General features: G+C 49.4%; 1 protein-coding gene across 2 annotated transcripts; it reads left to right on the forward strand.

Moving 5' to 3' along the window:
- The first annotated feature begins 2,064 nt into the window (after positions 1-2,064).
- ATP6V0C (ATPase H+ transporting V0 subunit c) lies at positions 2,065-14,120 on the forward strand. Of its 2 annotated transcripts, none has more exons than XM_063343715.1 (3): positions 2,065-2,527; positions 11,827-12,010; positions 13,285-14,120. In XM_063343715.1, exons 1-3 carry the CDS (start codon positions 2,359-2,361, stop codon positions 13,487-13,489), a joined length of 558 nt encoding a protein of 185 aa, XP_063199785.1. In that variant the 5' UTR covers positions 2,065-2,358; the 3' UTR covers positions 13,490-14,120. The 2 variants fall into 2 exon arrangements, with proteins under 2 accessions (XP_063199785.1, XP_063199786.1); XM_063343716.1 differs by having other exon boundaries at positions 2,097-2,434.
- Positions 14,121-18,012: the final 3,892 nt, after the last annotated feature.

Below are 18,012 nucleotides of genomic sequence, written 5' to 3' on the forward strand. Positions count from 1 at the left end.
ATCCCCCCCTGCTCCTCCGGTCCCTCAGCAGCCCAAAGTTGGTGAACAAACTTCCAATTCCGACAGGGCCGGAGGGATGAGAAATTCACCCAACAACTAATTGCTCCGGACCCGTGGGGCAGGGATTGTCCCCATCCTAGAGAAAGGCTTCCTGACGTCAATCGGGGCTGCTGGAAATGCTCATTAGTAATAATAGCCACCACTTAATAGCGATGGTGTACTGTGCTGACAGCCACGCAGCCCAGGGTGCAATGCTGCAGGAAAAGCAGTGTAGCGGTGATGATGATGGTGGTGGTGGCGGTGGTGAGGGTGATGGTGGTGGCGGTGGTGAGGGTGATGGTGGTGGCAGTGGTGGTGGTGGCAGTGATGGCTGCAGCGACGGTGGTGGTGATGGTGATGGCAACGGCACTGATGGCTGCAGTGATGGTGATGGTGGTGGTGGCAGTGATGGTGGTAGCGGTGGTGGCGCTGATGGCAATGGCAATGATGGCAGCAGTGGTGGTGATGGTGATGGTGATGGTGATGGCAAAGGCGGTGATGGCTGCAGTGATGGCGATGGTGATGGTGGTGGTGGCAGTGATGGTGGTGGCGGTGGTGGTGCTGATGGTGGTGGAGCACATGTGAGATCCACAGCCCCCGTGCTCACCTCTGCCAGGGGTCAGGATGGGGTGCCCCTGTGGGGCTCAGACCCCCAGCAACGCCCCACAGCCCTTTCACCCCTCCTGTGGAGATCTGCACCGAGCCAACGTGTCCTGGAGCTGGTCCCCACCGTGGGCTCTCCTGTGGCTGCTGCAGCGACGGGGCCGTTAGTGTCCGAGCAGCAGGCAGGGAATTTGCTGAGCAGGTTTTAAATCCCACTCTTACCTTCCCTGTGAGCTTTGACAAGGCTGAGGCGTCCAGAAAAGTGGCAACAATGGGAAAAGGCAGGTGACCCTCAATTAATTAAGAGATCTGGTATTTCAGGGCATCAGAAGGATTTGTGGCAGCAGCAAGAGCAAGCACAGACAACTACTAACGAACACCCCAAACCCAGAACTAACGTGGGGTTTTTTTCTAGGGAGCCCTGGGCGGCTCTGGGCAGCAGCCACCCTGTCAGGACGGGCTGTGGGAGCATCTCTCGGGGACGTTTCGGGATGGGGTTAGTGTGGGGGGGGCGGTTGCCTGGGGCGGGAGGTGGGTGGCAGTGCCCGTGGTGGGGTGACACCGTGGTTCACACCCAGCCCAGCCGTGCCCTCCAGCCCCCGGGGAGCCACCCGCGCGGGACGGGAGACGGGACGGGGCGAGGAACGGGGCAGATGGGGAACGGCAGCAGGACGCGGCCGGGACCGGAGCCCGGGAGGAGGTGGAGTTCGGGGAGGTGCAGACCCCCAGAGGGGACCCCGGGCCAGCAGGGCCCCACGGGCACAGCTGCGTCCCCCGTGGGGAGCCTACGGCAGGTGGGCACAGTGCGGGGGACAGGGCCCGGCGCGGGGATGGGGCACACGGGCACAACGGGGCAGGGCGCGGGGGATATGGCACACGGCGCACGCCATGGGGGACATGGCAGCGGGTCGCGGGGGATGAGGGGAGACGGACACGGGACAGGGGACACGGGACAGGGGACACGGCACATGGGATGCGCCTTGGGGGACACGGCGGCGGGGACGCGGCGGCCGCGCCCGCGGACAGAGGGAGGGGGCGGTGTCCCGGGGCCGGGCCTGAGCGGGGCCGGGCGCGGACACGCCCCTTATGCTAATGAGCGCTGAATCACGCTCAGCGGGACGCGGCGCCGGGCCGGACTGAACCATCCGGGCGGAGGGGGGGGGGGGGCGCGGAGGGCGGCGGAAGGCTGCGGCGGAGGCCGCGGCGGCCGAGCGCCCCATTCGCCACACGGGGCGCGGCGGGAGGAGCGGGGTCCTCTCGTCCCCGGGGGCGAGTCCCACCGCGGGAGGGGGGAACCCGGCGGAGGAGGGAGGGGGCGGCGGGCGGGCTCCCCCCAGCCGCGTGCGCGTGGCGGCGGCCGGGGGCGGGGCGGGGCGGGCGGGGGCGGCGGTCACGTGACGGGCGGGCCGCCGCCATTTTGTCCTGCGGAGGCAGTATTTAGGGCGCAGCGCCCGGGCCGCCGCGCACTCCCGCCGGGACGGAGCTCTGCGCCGCCGCCCTCCCGTTCCCGCCCGGCCCCTTCCCTCCCTCCCGCAGTCGGCCTCCGCCCCGTCTCCCTCCTTCCCTCCCCGCCCGCGCCTTCCTCGCCTCCGCCATTTTGTGGCCGAGCGCTGCCTACCGAGGACCGGCGCCGCGGCGGAGCCTCCCGCCTCCCTCCCCCGCCCTCTCGCGCTCCCGCTCCCAGCGGCGCCTCGCCCCGGCCCGGGCCGCGCAGCCATGTCCTCCAGCGCCAGCCCCGAGTACGCCTCCTTCTTCGCCGTGATGGGCGCCTCGGCCGCCATGGTCTTCAGCGGTGAGCACCCGGGGGTGTCGGGGCCTGGAGCCGACGGGGAGGCGGGAAGCGGGGGGAGCGCGGTCTGGCTCGCCGCCGCAGCACCGGCAGGAGGTGGGGGCACCCCTTTCCCCATTCTCTCCCTCCCTTGGTGGGGCGCGATCCCCGGTGGTGGGCCCGCCGCCAGGTGGGACCGGGCGTCCTCCCGGACTGGCCGCGGGGGCGGCCCGCCCCCTCCCCCAGTTCCATCCGGGCTACCGGGGCGCGGAGGAGGGGGGTCTGCGCGAGTGACGTCACCGCGGCGCGTGCCGCCGCCGGCGGAGCCCCCGCTGCCACGTGACTGCGGCGGCGCCGCCGCCCGGCCCCCCCCGCCCCTTCCCTCGGGGGCGGACCCCGGTCAGCTGCGTGCGGGCCTGTCGGTACCGACGGGCTCCCGGCAGCCCGGCGTGGCGGTGTTCCCCGCCGACCGGGGTGCGGGGGCAGCCGCGCCTCCCTCGGGGCTCGGCGGTGCCGGTGGCAGCTCAGCCCCGGGGCTGCGGGCAGCCCTTCTCCCGCTCAGAACGGACGAAGTCGCTGCTTAAGACGTTCCTCGGATAACACAAAAGCGGTTTTTAATGGGATTGAAACCTAAATGTGTGAGTGGTGTAGGAGTGGAGTCGGCTTGCGAGGCGTTCATGGCATTAAAAGCCAGCAGGCTCCTGACCTTCCTTTTAAAACGGGAGATGTGGGATATACTGGAAACGGGAAGCTCTTGGCTAGTGGCCATCTGTCTGCACTGGGAGGCACTGGGGTTCAGTGCGGAGTAAACTGGGTCATGCTGCGGTATCGCTCTCCCTACAGGCAAATGCCTGTGTAGAGGCCCATAAATACTGTTTTGCACTAGAATGACCATCATACCATGCCTTGTCTTTCGGAGCCTGAGTAGACCTTCTGCAGAAAATGACTGTTGTTCCTGACCAGTGTTGGCAGTTTCCTGCTAGGCACAGACCTGCTGTTCTCCTTGGGATGTAACACAGGGAAGGTTTCAGCTAGGTTTTTTCCAAATGCAAGTGTTACCAGTAATTAGGAATACAAGAATTAGCAATTGGTTCTGGTTTTCTCTTCTGAAGACCTAGCCAGTGTCTCCACATGCATGAGGATAATGATGTGTCTTCATCTGCCACCTAATTTGGCTCCCAGTTGAGGAATGAAACCATTTGGGTACTGAATTGGCTGTAGCTCGAGTTGCATGTAGCTGTTCGTGTGCTTGGAGGCTTGTTATGTTAAAGTAGCCTCTGAGATGGGAGCTAGGTCTGCAAGGCAAACTTCTGGAAGCTGCTCTTGATTGATTAGTGTGGTAGATTAAACTGTGTAAATAGACAGTGGATTAAATCTAGTGTTTGAAAAGAAGCTGTCTAGCCATGCTGGTGTTGGCACCGTGGACTGCTTTCACACCAACCATGTTCATAGCCTACTCTTTGCAAAAAAAAAAAAGCCTGAGTGGCTGTTCTTAGTCTTGCTTAGTATTTACCCAGTGGTGGGATGCAGATGTCCTCTGCTGAGAGCAATCAGTGAGTGGTCTGCCACCTTGGAGTTAAAATAGTGTACTCACACTTGACTTGTAAGGACTTTGTGAGAACAGAATGGCTGGAATGCTGTAGGAGCCAATGTTGGAACTGCTGTCCTACCTACCTCTTGGCTAATGAAGAAAATGGAAGAATAGAGTAAGAGCTAGGTCTTGTTGGGAGAAACAGTCAGCAGATCACTGCCTTTTGCAAAATAGCAGAGCTTTCTTCCTGAGCAAGGAGTCACTGGATTCTTCTTGCAAAATTGAACTTGGAAGCAAAAGCCCATGGTTGTATGGCCTTTTAGGCACTGGTTTTGTGATACTCAAGCTTCCTTCAGTGGAAACATCAGTGAGGGATGCAACCTTGAGTCAGTGTTTCAATAGTTTTAATAGAATTCAGAGTACTGCTTGGCATGTCTAAAGTAGAGGGTGAAGCATTTGTTAGATAGCGTGGTGCTGTAGGAGGCAAGTTAAGCAGAAGGTTTGAGTTGGGCGATTCAGAGTGCTTAAGCTACATTGACGAAGGCTTGGTGACTGTCATGTTGCTGCTGGTACATGACTGGTCCTTGGTGCAGAGTCTGTGTCGGGTGGTCTGAATACCAGCAGGTCTGAGCCATGAAGTTGGTCTCTTGCTGGGGCCTAAGTGCATTGGACTGGTTCAGTCACTGGAACAACAGGTTATAGTTACTGCTGAAGCAAAATTATTTTAGTTGTGAACATCCCTGAACTGCTTGTTTAATGAAGCAACTTGGATTTTCAAGGTGATATGGCAGAGGTGTCAATATGTAAGATAAACTGAAACTTGCAGTGTCATGTAGCTTTCCTAATAGGGATGTTACACTACAGCATGTTCTGATGTTAATTGAATGTTAGTTTTTAAAAAAAAACAAATGCCCAGAGTCAGAAGTAAGGAGCTAAATATGTCTGGAAAAGTATGTAAAACTATCTAAAATGGTCCTAGATCAGTGTGTGTTAGTGCAGTGATCATGTCTGACTCATGCGCTATCTAAAGATCACATTCTTGTGGAGCTTGTAGTTCTGAGACCTGTTTCTAGTAAACATGTTCAGGTTCTATACTGTCCAGGCTAGTTTGATGTGAAAACAAGCGACTTTATGCAGTGCTGTTTCGTGTTTGAACATTAACTGCTGATGGTAAATAGATAGCAGAACTTGTTCTAGTCAGCTAGTACTGATGGCAGCTAGGAAGACTGAAGCAGGCTGCTGTGACCTTGGCTATCTTCGAGCCTGCCTGTTCCTTTGCTGATTACAGCTTGTTCTGGTAGCTGAAGTTCCTTTATTTCTGATGTGTAAAACATGTGGCTGGCTCAGTGTCAGGTGCTGTTGAGTGATCAAAATTATTGAGGCTTTTCCATGTGACTTCTCAATGCCAAAATGGAAAAGCATGGTATTGGGCAAAGCTGTCTGATTCCGTGCTTGCTGATGCTTGGTATAGAAAAGCGTGATGTCCCAGGCACACCCCACCATGGCCTCCATAATGTGGTAAGGAGTTTTTCTTCAGCCTGCACTCTGCATGGGCATTCTGTACCTTCAGTACTGCTTCGCTATCAAGCATCTGGAAGACTGCTAATGAAGAGAACTCTAGCCAGCAGTGTTAAGGTTAGTTCTGTGTCTGTCTTCTCATTGTTGTGAGCTAATGAAATAGCTCACATATAGCTCACAAATAAAATAATATTATTTTATTTTAAACTGGGGCTGCAGATACCGTAGCAGTTGGTTAGCTGTTAATGGGCCTCTGTGGTGAAATTGCTGGCTCAGAACATCTAGCTTCATGCAGCTGGTAGCCCTGCGCAGTCTGATTCTAGAAGGCATCATGACTATAAACAGCTTGCAGTGTTGAAGGCAAATTACACCAGTGCTTCCTGAAATACTGTCTCTGGAGAGATGGGGAGGTGGTAGAGAGGAGAACTGCTTGCTTCTCAGTAAGGAGCTGTGGACCTCATCCTAAGAGGAGCTTGCAGAGTACTTCAAAGGTGTTGTGGTATGGTAGGAAAACTCTGTGGGTCAAGTGTTTGAGCTACCAGACTGCCTACAGTAGAGAGACTAGCTTAAGCATTCATCCTTAACAGCAGGTAAATTAGTGCCCTTTTAAGACATAAGTGTTTTAAGAAAAGTAAACCAGACAGGCAGTGTTTCTACAGCTCAGATAAATGAAGGGAAGAAATCTCAATAAGGGCATCATTTCCACTCTCTTAGGATCGTCTGAAAACCAGATTAAGCATCAGGATATACCATTGACTCTACAAAACTTGGCTCAAGCAGATATGCTGCTGCTTGTGCCGTGGCTTCCAGGTGTACCTGATGGGACTCCTGTCTCACCCTGAAGTTACTGTAGGCTACAAAGTCTGCAGGTGCTTCCTCTCTTGAGTGAACATCCAGAGCAGCAGTGAAGATGAATGAATGCTGCTTCAGGACCTCCTAGTCCACTCTTTGCCCCTTCCTAAAACTAGCCTCTTAAGTCTGTCCAGAGCCTGACTGATTGCAAGCTGAAAAACTCTCCAGCCTGCTCAGGCTGTTTGGTGATGCTTGGAAGAATGGTTTCACAGAAGTGCATGCTTCCACCTGCTTGCTGTCCTCACCAAACAGTAAGGCATAACTTGCTGAACTCGCTTCCTTCAGACTGTGAATCTTGTGAGCATGAGGCTTCATAGTCAGGCTAGTCTGGCCACAGGAGTGTCTGCTGGATGCAGTCAGATGACCTTGGCTTTCCCATGCCTCAGATGAAGCAGCTCAGCTGTGCATGTCTGCTGGTGCGTGGGGTGAGCTGCTGGTAGACTGACTTGCTCAAGAGGGCTCCTGCTAACTGGTATGACACACTGCTATGCCAGTCAGTGCCTGGAGTACAGTGGTCCACCCAGGCTGTGAAATGGGTCATCTTTAGGGTTTGCAGCGGAGCTTGTATGATGATAAAGATAAATAACAAGTGACTGGACTTCGCTGCTTGCAGAAGAGGAAGCCTGTACTCCGTGGTGTAAAGTGTCAGCCCTACCATATGCAAAAAAGTTGCCTTTGTGTGCTATGTCAGACAATCCAGAATACCAATTGCAGCAGCCCCAGCTGCTGGGACAGTTGACTGGTAAGGCCTTTTTTCTTTGGACTGCTGCTGTTGCAGCAGCTGATAGACTTAAGTTCTCAAATTTACTGAACAAGAGTAAATGGCCTGCTAGCCTTGCAGGTTGTTTTTGATAATCCTGTAAGCTGACAGTGCTAGGCTTGTTTGAAATCCCCACACCCTCTCATAACATTAGGGAAGAACAAAAAGCATGCTGTCCCTAATCCTATAACAGGTGACTCACTAAAGATTTTCAAAGTCTGCAGCTTCCTGTAGAGCAGCTTATCTGTTTACCCCTTCAGTTATCACTGGGGGACTGGCTAGAGCCAGTCTTCAGTCAGTGTGACCTGAATTTGCATGGGCTTCAGATACAGTTCCGCTAATGTGGCTGTCTCTTCTGTGGAGATGCAACTGGGCATAGCAACAGGGTTTTTCCAAGGCAGCCATGAAGTATCCATTACTGTAATCCGAGGTAGAGCTGTGTCTGTTAAATGTGGTGGTGTGGTGTGGGAGGGGACTTAGAATACCAGTGGGAAGAAGCCTGTTCCTTTGAAAGTGCCTGGGTTTCTGGCATGGCAAAGCAAGGACTGTACTTGACCTGGATATCATCTCTAGCAGTTCTCCAGCCATTTAAGAACAACCTGCTCAAGGGTAGACAGGTGTTGAGGTGAGGTGGTGCCTGCTGTCTGGTTCGAGGGAAGCCTATGTATTGCAGAGGGCAGCCCATTTGATAATGGGTTAATTATAAAAGGCTCCAGATGTAAGTACTCACCCAGAATGGTCTTTCAGACTTGCTATGATATGGTAATTGAAAGCTTGACTTTTATTATTAGTGGATGTCCTAATGCAGGGAAATTCTGCCCATTACTGCTCTGGAAAGCTTCAACACATTGCAGTGTGAAAACCTGCTTTTCCATGGTGGGATGCAGGCGGAATCACTGCCTGTGAATGGACCAAATGCTGCTGGAGGGTGTGTGGTTGGTTCTGAACCTCTGTATTCTTGGGCTGAGCATGTCTGAATGTATCGCAACTGCTGAAACTGCATCTATGCAAATGGTTTACTGGTGTGAAGGCTCCTGATAATGTGGTCACTGTCCATAGGTGCGTATCTGTCTGCAGAGCCGTGCAGAACTGAAGCATGGCTTTTGGCAAGAGCCTCTTTCTGTATTGAGGGAGTGTCGCATGAGGTGACTTGCAGCTAACTTGGCTGCGAGATTAATGTTCTTGGTGCATGACCTTGCTCAGCGCTGTAACTATAGCTACAGAAGATTGGTCCTAATACTTGGACTAGCGCTGGATCTAAACCACAGCCTGCTGGAGTACTGACTGTGAATATCAGAGGCAAAGCTCTACTGAAAGTCCTGGCAGTGTCAAGACTACAACTAGTCTTCAGTCCTTATGGAAGCTGTTGCCTATGTGGCAAGTTACTTTCTAGTTCGTACTTCATCTTGGAGCTGCACAGCTCACTACTGCTTTTGACTAATAGAAAGTAACAGCCATGACGAGGTGCCAGGCCATATATCCACAGCCCCATGGGAGTGCGTTTTGCCCCCAGGAGCAGTACTAAATCAACTCTGGCTTGTGAGTTCAGGAGTTCCTCTTCAGAAGTATTTCAAAATCAAGTTAACCTTTGAAGCAGGCATACTGGGAGTAGGTGGTCTTGAATGATGTGTAAAGCAACTTCCCTGTATTATAGCACCATTGAACTTAAAAACGGAACAGTTCCTGGTTACAGAGCAGAATGGCTTCCTTCTGTGAAAGCTAGGTGGCAAAGTGCTGCTTCTGTGACTGCCCTTTAAATGTTTTGTTGCTCTTTGTATGCTTTAGAGTTGCAGCTTAATTGGGCTGCATGTTAGAGGTGATGGAACTGTATGATCTGAAGCAAATATATGGAGTCTTGGTGTGTAACAGTGGTACAGCTCTTGTTCCATTTTCACTGTCTTCCACGTAGGTCTCTTCAACTCTAGTCACTGAGAAGATTTTGGAAAACATGTCCTTCAACTCATTGGGGTATTTAAATGTAGCATATGAAGCATGTGTGCTTTAAATATTCACAGCTGCCAAGAGGTACAAGTCCAGATGCGCAGAAGGATTGACCTAAGTGCCAAATAGCCTGTAACTGAATAGTAGTGCTGTGAGATGGCTGTGTCATGGTGGGAAGTGACCATCTGGACTTTAATACTGGGGTATTGTGAAAGGTGCCAGAACTTTGTGGGCTAATGAAGAGCAGTAAGACCAGCTGCCTTGTAGGGTATGGGAGATGCAGCTGCAGGGGACTCCAGTGCAAGCCTGTTGGTCAGGATGCTGAGATGTGCCAAGCTCTGAAGCTGTATTTCTAGCACCCGTGACTGTCCACCAGTGGGAGTGTAATAGATCTTCAGTGCCATCAAAAACTGTCATGTGAAAACTAACTTCCCTGCAGTACAGGTAGACTTTACTTGCTAATGTGTTTAGACCGAGTTCAAGGCATAAGCTCTTCCCTAGAATTGAGATTTAACAACTGGGAATTGACAAGTATGTGCTAAGCTGCCCCTCTCCAAAAGCTTAAGCAGGCTGGCTTTCTGTAAGTGGGATTACAAAATCAGCTTCTGTAATCCACCACTGCATTAATTGCAACACCTTTAAGTAACTTCAGACTTGTAGGAAGTAATGACTGATCTAATTTTAAATAGTGAACTTCCTCGTGAGCCTCTGCATTACTAGAGAGGTTTATAAAGGATTCCAGACAAGAGAAGTGGCTTCTGCTAAATGCTATAGCCAGTCTAGAAGTCTAGATAGCCTGAATATTGATTCCACTTGCTTACTAGTCCTTGGAAGATGCTTCATCCAACAGAAGTTCCTAATACAAGGTAGTGATTTCTTTCTAGGCTTCCTAGGGGCCAGACCCTTAAACAGTACCATCACTGTTATTGCTGGCTGAGTCTGTGCAGTAGTTTCCAGGCTCAGCTTACATTTGCAGGTAAAACCTGTCTTCTGCTCTTGGCTCAGGCTTCCTGCTAAGCTGGATTCTAGTTCTGAATCATGCTGAACAGCCCTTCGCATCTGGCTCGGTGACAGTTCAAGAGCTTTGCTAGTGCAGAACCAATTTGTAGTTGATAATCAGGCTTTCCCTCTATTAAATTGTTGTAACTAAAACTAAACTTCCTTCTGATAGTGAGTCTTGCGTTAGTGCAGCGGTGCCACCTTTATTAATCTTCAATTTCTTAGTGCAAAGCCAGGAGGATTACTGCTCAGTTCTTGACAGCTCAAAGATAAACTTTCTGTAGATGCTGGGTGAGAAGCAGGAAAGCTCATATCCTAAACCCTTTGAATACCAGCAGCTCTTTAGGCAAGGTGCACCATCTCACACTTGGATGTTGGTGTAAAGCAGCTACAGATCTTTGTGGAACAAGCTGCTCTCCCTTGTAGAAACATAAGTTTTTAAGTGGGTGGAGCAAACTCAAATAGTAAGTCTCTGAACAGTACAAAGATTCGAAATCCTCATGGTCTTAATACCTCTGCAGTAGCCTTTTAGAGCAGGCAACAGCATCTTCATGTCAAATAGGACTGTTAGCTTTGAATATCAGCCTAATGGTGTTTGAAAAGGAGACTACCTACCCTTCCACATACCTTGCAGGGCAGCTTCAAGGACTTAGTCCTGGATGGCTGCTGACCTGCATATTGTCTCTTGAGTGGTGGTGAGTGCGATCCAGAGTTAACGAGTTCAGTACTCCAGAGCAAGGTTGGAAGAAAAGGGGTCTTTCTAAGTACTTCAGAATCAAAGAATGAGGTATTTGTGGAAGCTTTTGTGAGACTAATACAAAGTTTTCAAGATAGAAGTGACTTTTTGGGGTAGCGGTTTGGGACTCTTCTCATGTTCTCAGTTGTTGGTGATAAGCCCATGTTCTGCTTTGAAAACCAAGCTTTGGGTTCCTGTATTGGTTGTCTTATGCTCCAGTGTTGACACAGGTGATCAGTGAACCTCAAGGGTAAGGCTTGAGGTCCTCTATGACTTGCAAGCCATACTCTACTCTGTGGTTCCAGTGGTTGGATTAACAAGTGTTTGGACCTCAGTCCTTCACAGGTGAGGCTATTGACACATGAAGAGGGTGTCCTTTCTCCCAGGAATGAAGTACAGCAATAATATGTGAGGTTTTTTTTACTATCTCGGTGTCTTCAGTTACTGAGAACTGCTCGGTACAGAACTACTATCTTCAGTTTCTGATGAAGCTGAAATGGCATGTTTAACCCCAGGCCAAAGCATAGGCGTGCAAGTTTTGTGGAAGAAGAGACCCCATGAAGGTGACTTGTTAAATGTTGGGTGCATCTGAGGACTTGGCCCAAGTGTGTCAAAGTTCAGTGACTGTATGACCTGTCTTTCAGCCGGGTTACATCCTGCTGCAGCAGCAAGATGCGCTTTGCTGTGTTTCCTCTGCAGTTCAGCTGAGTAGAGCCTCTGTGAGGGCACAAGCTCTGAAGTAACGAGATTTGGACTTTGGGCTTTGGTTCCTAAACAGAGAATGAATGCCTGGTAGGGAGTGTATCCTGCTGTTAAGCAAGCTTAGAGTGGGTATTCTGCTATCTGTACTGTTTGAACAGCACCTTTTTATTGATGTAGCTTTGGTCTAGGGCTCTGGATAGGTCACTTCCTCATCCCTTAGGGGAATATTCCTGGCTGACAAACCAAGTAGTCAAGTGACCATGTTAGTTTTGCACAGTTCTTCCTTGTGCTGACTCAACTCCTCTAATACTGCAGCCTAATGAAGGAGATGGTATTTGGGGATGTGTCTTAACACTTTTTTTTTTTCCTTCTTCCAGCCTTGGGAGCTGCATATGGAACAGCAAAGAGTGGCACGGGTATTGCAGCCATGTCTGTCATGAGGCCTGAGCTCATCATGAAGTCAATCATCCCTGTTGTCATGGCGGGTATTATAGCTATCTATGGCCTCGTAGTGGCAGTCCTCATTGCCAATGCCCTCTCACCTTCTATCACGCTATTCAAGTAAGTTGCTGCATCTGTGAGTTGTGAAGTTTGTCCTGTTGTGATTTTGATGCTCCTGAATGTGGGTGGGATTTGCTCAAGACCCTGTGAGGGGCTGTCAGTGCTAAATGCTCCTAACCCGGGCTTAGCAGTATGGACTGGATTTCAGCTGTCCTACCTGATGCCTTAGCCTCAGTGGCAGTGCAGCCTGATGAGCTTGCTGCATTAGCTGACAGGTCAGACATCCCATGGCTAGAGATAATGCAGTGGTTCTTGGCTTGAAAGAAACCATGTACAGGCAGGACTGGGACAGGAGGCTAAGCTTGCTTCATGGTGCCAAATTCTAGACCTGGAATACACAGGTCTTTCCAAGACTGTCTAATCAGACTGTCTAAATAGTTCTCCTGTTGCCTGGGAGATGCAAGTGAATAATTAATATTGCTTGCTGCTTTATGTGCTGGTAAATCAATCCTCAAGCTATACATCAGGCCTCTATGCCAGCTACAGTCTGAAACTTAATCTACTCTTGGCTTTTGAGAATAGCTGGAACTGGCTTGATTGAGACCTCTCAGAATAAAACAATGCTTCTGAGGTCTAACAGAATAGTCTGTGTTGCTGTACAAGCTATAGCTGATGAGCAGTGTGGTTGGCCATGATCTAAGAAACAGCAGGTACAAGTGCTGCTTTGCAGTTATCAGGTGGTCAGATGCTGACAGGGAGTGCTCCTCAGGTACCCCTGCCTGGAAAACCAGACCATTCCTGCCCAGCTCTTGCAGTGCAAGAGACCAAATAATCACCTGGATGTGCTGTGGCTGTATAAGAAGGTTGATAGAGGTGGGAGACAAAAGCAGCTATTAACAGGCTACACAGGATGGGACAGGCAAGTGCTAGCCCATGAGGCTGGAGTAAGTGCAGCTGTGGCAGCATGCAAAGCCTGCAGCTGACTGAAGTGGCTACAGACAAGCTGGGTGGCCATGTGAACTCACAGGGCCAGTAGCTTAGTGAAGTCTATGAGCCCTTTTTGAGTATCAGCTAAAGATCTTGCATAATTGCCTGGGGTTTTTTTTTTAAGTATTGGAGCTAGGAGTCTCAGGAAGCATCTGCTTTGATATATACTGTGCTTGTGTAGAGTATAGAAGCTCTTCCTGCAGGAAAGAAGTTCCCTTTAAATGTTTAAATGTTAATTTGTATTTTCTTTGGGGAGAGGAAAAAAAAAAAAGAAAGGCTAGCCTGAAGCTGAAGTGTTGGGTGTCCTGTTACTTGCCACTGAAACTCTTTTCCTCTCTGTCCTACAGGAGCTTTCTTCAGCTGGGTGCTGGCTTGAGTGTGGGCCTCAGTGGTCTGGCTGCTGGCTTTGCCATCGGCATCGTGGGTGATGCAGGTGTACGGGGAACAGCACAGCAGCCCAGGTTATTTGTGGGCATGATCCTGATTTTGATCTTTGCTGAAGTCTTGGGTCTCTACGGCCTCATTGTTGCCCTTATCCTCTCCACAAAGTAAACATTGCGGTATGATGTAAAGAGATGTAACAAATCCACGTTTAAAAAAAAAAAAGCTCCAGAATGAAAATGGTCTCTCCAATGTGTACAGTTGTCCCAATTTGGTAGTTGATCTCTTGTAAATGCGCAATGTATGTTAGTGACTTGTCTGTCCTGTGTGTACTTCAATATTAAATTGGATGGGCTGCTCCAAGCCTGCTGCATGGCTTGGGGTGGCCTGTGTGCAATTTTCCACCCATTGCTGTTAGTACTTTATGTATAAATATGAACTAGAAATGTAATTTTTTCTCTTCACTGGATGTTTATTTATAAAAGACTTGACATGTTCATACATCTATGGAGCAAGGATTTTCAATTTCCCATGCTATATATATTAATCTTATATATAGGTAGATTACACTGTGGGGTCAATTGTAAGTGCAGAGAATTCCTTGGATGTAACTATGATTCTAAAGATTGCTGTAGTGTCCTGGTATTGGAGTATGAGAATTTTGTGTTTTATTACAGCAATTGTCCGAAACACTCCTGTGTTTCAGTAGTAACCGCGTATGCTCCGGCATCAGAGTTGTGCACCCAGTGTTGGGTTACAAACTTATACCATGTTTCCAAATAAAACTTCCTCACTACATTGCTGTAATGAGTCCTCTGCCTCTGATTTCATGCTTTTGCTGCTCCCTTAGGAAGGGGAGGGGTTCCTTTAGGGGGAGGCAGGTTCTTGAAGTGACCGAGTACCATGTAGGAGTGATGCTGTCATCACTGCTAAACCATTCCCCTTTCTCCTGGGCAAGTAGTGGTGCTGTTTTCAGCTGCTGCCCGTGGGCAGTGCTTGGGTGAGCAGGAATGCAGGGCTGTTGCCGTGCTGTGCTCACCCTGGTCAAGCAGCAGATCTTTGCTCTGGTACATGGTGAGCAGGGGTGCAGGCTGCAGCAAGTGACAAGGAGTGGGAGCTGCTGAAGAGCCTTTAGGCAGCTTGTCCTTGTGGTGGCTTTGCAGACACCTGGCTGGTTGGAAAGGGCACTGTTAGCAGCAATTGCCTCTAAAGTACCTGAATAGTGGTCTGTCCCATCAACAACATGGGTTTGTTCAAGAACTTGGAGTTTTAACTTGTAAATCAGGAGCTTGTAAACTTGAGCTGAGAAGTTCTGCTTGTACAGCTAGTAAATGCTGTAGCACCCTTCTCTTATCCTGAGGATTTATGAATCTTGCAAAGCAACACTGAAGCTCGCATGGGAAATTTCAAGCCAAAATACTAATATTACACAGATACCTAGTGCTAGTAATGCCCTTGTGAGCAAACAAAGCTGAAGAATCTGGAGAGATCTGTCAGCCTGCTTGGTTATGGAGATGTGGGTGATGTCTTGTATTTCACCCATGTACCTTGTGTATGCCCATGCAATGAACAAGTCTGGTGTAAGTACCATGAAGCGCTGTGGCCAGAGCACAAGGAATTCACTGGAACCGTGTCTGGAGCTTTTGCCTTGGCAGGAGCATTCACCAGCCCAAGCCTGGTGGCACCTCCTGCACCTTCTGGGTAGCTGGTCTCCAAACTGGGGACCATTCAGGAGACTTCAGCTTTGAGGCAGTCATTCTGCTAGGATGGATTTTCACAAAATTTTGTGATGTTTTGATGAAGAGTTGATGATCATCAGTAATTATTAACAAATTAATTGGTTTATTCTGTTTGCTGTAAAGCTGATCTGTCTGCATTTGTTTAATAGACAGGGTTAAGAGAAAATTTACTGGTCTGGATTCTGCTGGTCATTATTTCCTTCAGCAAAAGTCGTAGACTCTAAACTTCTGAATTAGACTTTACCCAGGGGTTGTAAACCTTCATGGAAGCTACAGCGTAACTCTCTCAGCGCTGATTGCAGTGAGTGCCTTCCCAGTACTTCTGTGCAGTCTGATAGAGCTTGCAGCTGGGAGGGGGTGAATCACGAATTCAGGCTCTCTGGAAAGCATGCCACGTACATCTTGCAGTTCTGGTGAGAGGAACTGTATTTTGCTTGTGTAGAAGGACAGGAGAAGGTTGGGGGCTGCAAATACGTTTTTAAGATCTGGTTTTACTTTCCTTAAGGGGAACCTTCTCCCTTATTTTTTGACAATTACGAGAGCATAAGAAAATTGCATTTAAGAGAGAAACTAAATGCTGGTGGTAGCTCTCATCTCTAAAAGAAATAAGCAATTTAAAGGCATCAGTCCATAGGAACCCTTTAAGATCCCACTGTAGCTTCCTGATACCTTGCAGAAGGCAGTTTCCAGGCTCAGGATGGCGATGGATACTTACATAACGAAATACAGGCAAAATCCCATCGATGGCATTTTAGTTCAGGCTTTGGAATATCGAGCCCTTCTTGTTAATATATGCAAGTCAGGAGAACAGAGCAGGAAACAAGAACTGGGGTTTGCATGCACAGGTGGATGATTGCTTTGTGCCAAGTAGCTGCAAACACACGAGGAGTAAAATTAACAGTCTGAGCATGTTGCCTTGGCCAAGCATTTTCTGACAGCAGTGCTCTAGATCCTCGATGACTCTCAGGTGAAAACTTGCATTTCAAGTCCTTCACTGATGCTATTGCATCAGCAAATTTCTCAAGTAATTCAGGGCATTAAAATTACGAACCTTTTGGTCCCTTTTCCTCCATTTCCTGACAGCAGCGTGCTAGATCAGAGCGCAGTCCCATCTGGCAGGGATTTGCTTTGTATTTTGTTTGGAAGAGGGGAACAGGCAGCCTCAGAGCATGAAATGACAGACTCATAGAGTGCCTGATTAAAAGAGGTGGTGTCTACTGGCACATAAATAGTCCTCTGTAATGTGGCAGATTGCGTGCCTCTGAGTGTGCACTGCAGAGTGAGTCAGCCCTGCAGAGAGAGCGTGGAGCAGGGTGGCTCTGCAGCACAGCAGAGGGTAAATGTCCATTAGCAGTCAGTTCAGGCTAGATAAGGTTAAGGGGTGCCTGCTGCCAGGTGCTGCCTTCGTGGACAACGCCTTCAGAGAGCTTGCTGACCTTTCTCTTTCTTAATTCTTTCATGCCGGCTTTTTTTTTTTTTTCCAAAGGCTGCAGATTTTTTTTTTTTTTTTCTGCTCTGTTGGAGAAGCGTTTTTAAGTAGTAGAATTTTAGCTGTGAATGCTCAGGGATTGTCTTTCCTTGGGAGACCTGGTTTACAGAGAAGTATAGTAACCAGGAAAAGCGAATAAGCTTTGCGGAAATAAAAACCTCATTAAGAGAAACTGATCCCAGAAACTAAGCTGCTGTTTTCAACTACAGGCTAACAGCAGATCTAATGAAAACAACTCTCAGTAAACCTCGTTTCCTTCGCAGTCTAACCATGGAGATCTTGATTTTATGGCTTTTTGCTGTTTCCATCCAGCCTTACTGCATAAAACCATCACATCACCATTCCTCAGGTGAGACTTACCCATCTCTGACACACAGGACTTGCCACCTCTGTTCTTAGTGTCTCTCTTTCTGCTCTATAGATATTAACCATCTATTTCTCTTAAATAAACTAAACCCAGAGTAAGTCTTCCCAGTGCCAGTTATCCCAGAGTGGGAATTTTCTGTTTCAGGGTCAAAGGATTGCATCCCAAAAAGCTCCATTTTTGTTCCTATTACTCACTAATGAATGCTGTTTCTTTTCTCTGCAAGCCACGCTTCATTTAGCTCCTGAGACAATCACAGCTTTGCAGCTCATACCACTGAGTTTCTGTCGAGCTAGATCCTGTATCACGGCACAGAAAAAAAGTCCTCCCCAGCCTTGCCGTGTGGAAGCCTGAAGCTTTCCTAGGGTCCAAACTGCAGGGTCCCACCTGCCTCCCACAAGGTATCTACAGACCACTGAGAGTTCTCACTCACCTGTGAGAGCACTAGCTGGGTAGCAGGAGAGCAGGACGAGGTTCCTGGAGAAGCAGTGGCTCCTGTTTGCCATCTTCCCTTTGCTGAGGGGATGAGGTGCACTCGCCACAGGCTCAAGTCCTGGCACTTCTGGATTTACCACCCTTGGTAAATCCAGATACCAGTGGCTGTTTCAGTCCTGGACCTTTTTTTGGCACTTTGAACTGTCCTGTCCTTGCCACTACATCTGTGCTTTCCTCCTTGGCCTATGCGAGAGGGTAAAGGGGTGACCTCAAGTGGCAGAGAGCGATAACAACCACCTACACCCAATGGCTTTGTCTGCCTAAGGTAGGCTGAGGACAAATCTCAGGAAATCACACATTCCCGAGATTGGTAGCGTGTTTTCAACTCATAGATGTAAACAGCTGCCCTGGCTCTTGTATGCATTAGGACAATTTCTTAGACCTCTTTGTGAGTACACGTGAAAAATGAGAAGCCAAGGCTGCATCTCCACAAGCGCTACGTTTGGCAGCCCTCCCTCTGGACACCTAGACCTTCTTCCACACCTGTAGCACGCGCTCCCCTGTTTCTCCCAAGTGTGCCGGTACAACTTCTCATGCTGCCAGGCAGTGAATCTAATTTGGGAATTGAGACAGGTTAAAAATAACTCAACCTGAAGAAAAAAAAAAA

This window comes from Chroicocephalus ridibundus, chromosome 8 (assembly GCF_963924245.1).
Source record: "Chroicocephalus ridibundus chromosome 8, bChrRid1.1, whole genome shotgun sequence".
NCBI lineage: Eukaryota > Metazoa > Chordata > Aves > Charadriiformes > Laridae > Chroicocephalus > Chroicocephalus ridibundus.

Coding starts and splice junctions, on each gene's coding strand:
- ATP6V0C (XM_063343715.1), top strand. CDS start 2,359: ATGTCCTCCAGCGCCAGCCCCGAGTACGCCTCCTTCTTCGCCGTGATG. Junction 2,528..11,826: donor CGCCGCAGCACCGGCAGGAG/GTGGGGGCACCC, acceptor TCCTTCTTCCAG/CCTTGGGAGCTGCATATGGA. Junction 12,011..13,284: donor CCTTCTATCACGCTATTCAA/GTAAGTTGCTGC, acceptor TCTGTCCTACAG/GAGCTTTCTTCAGCTGGGTG.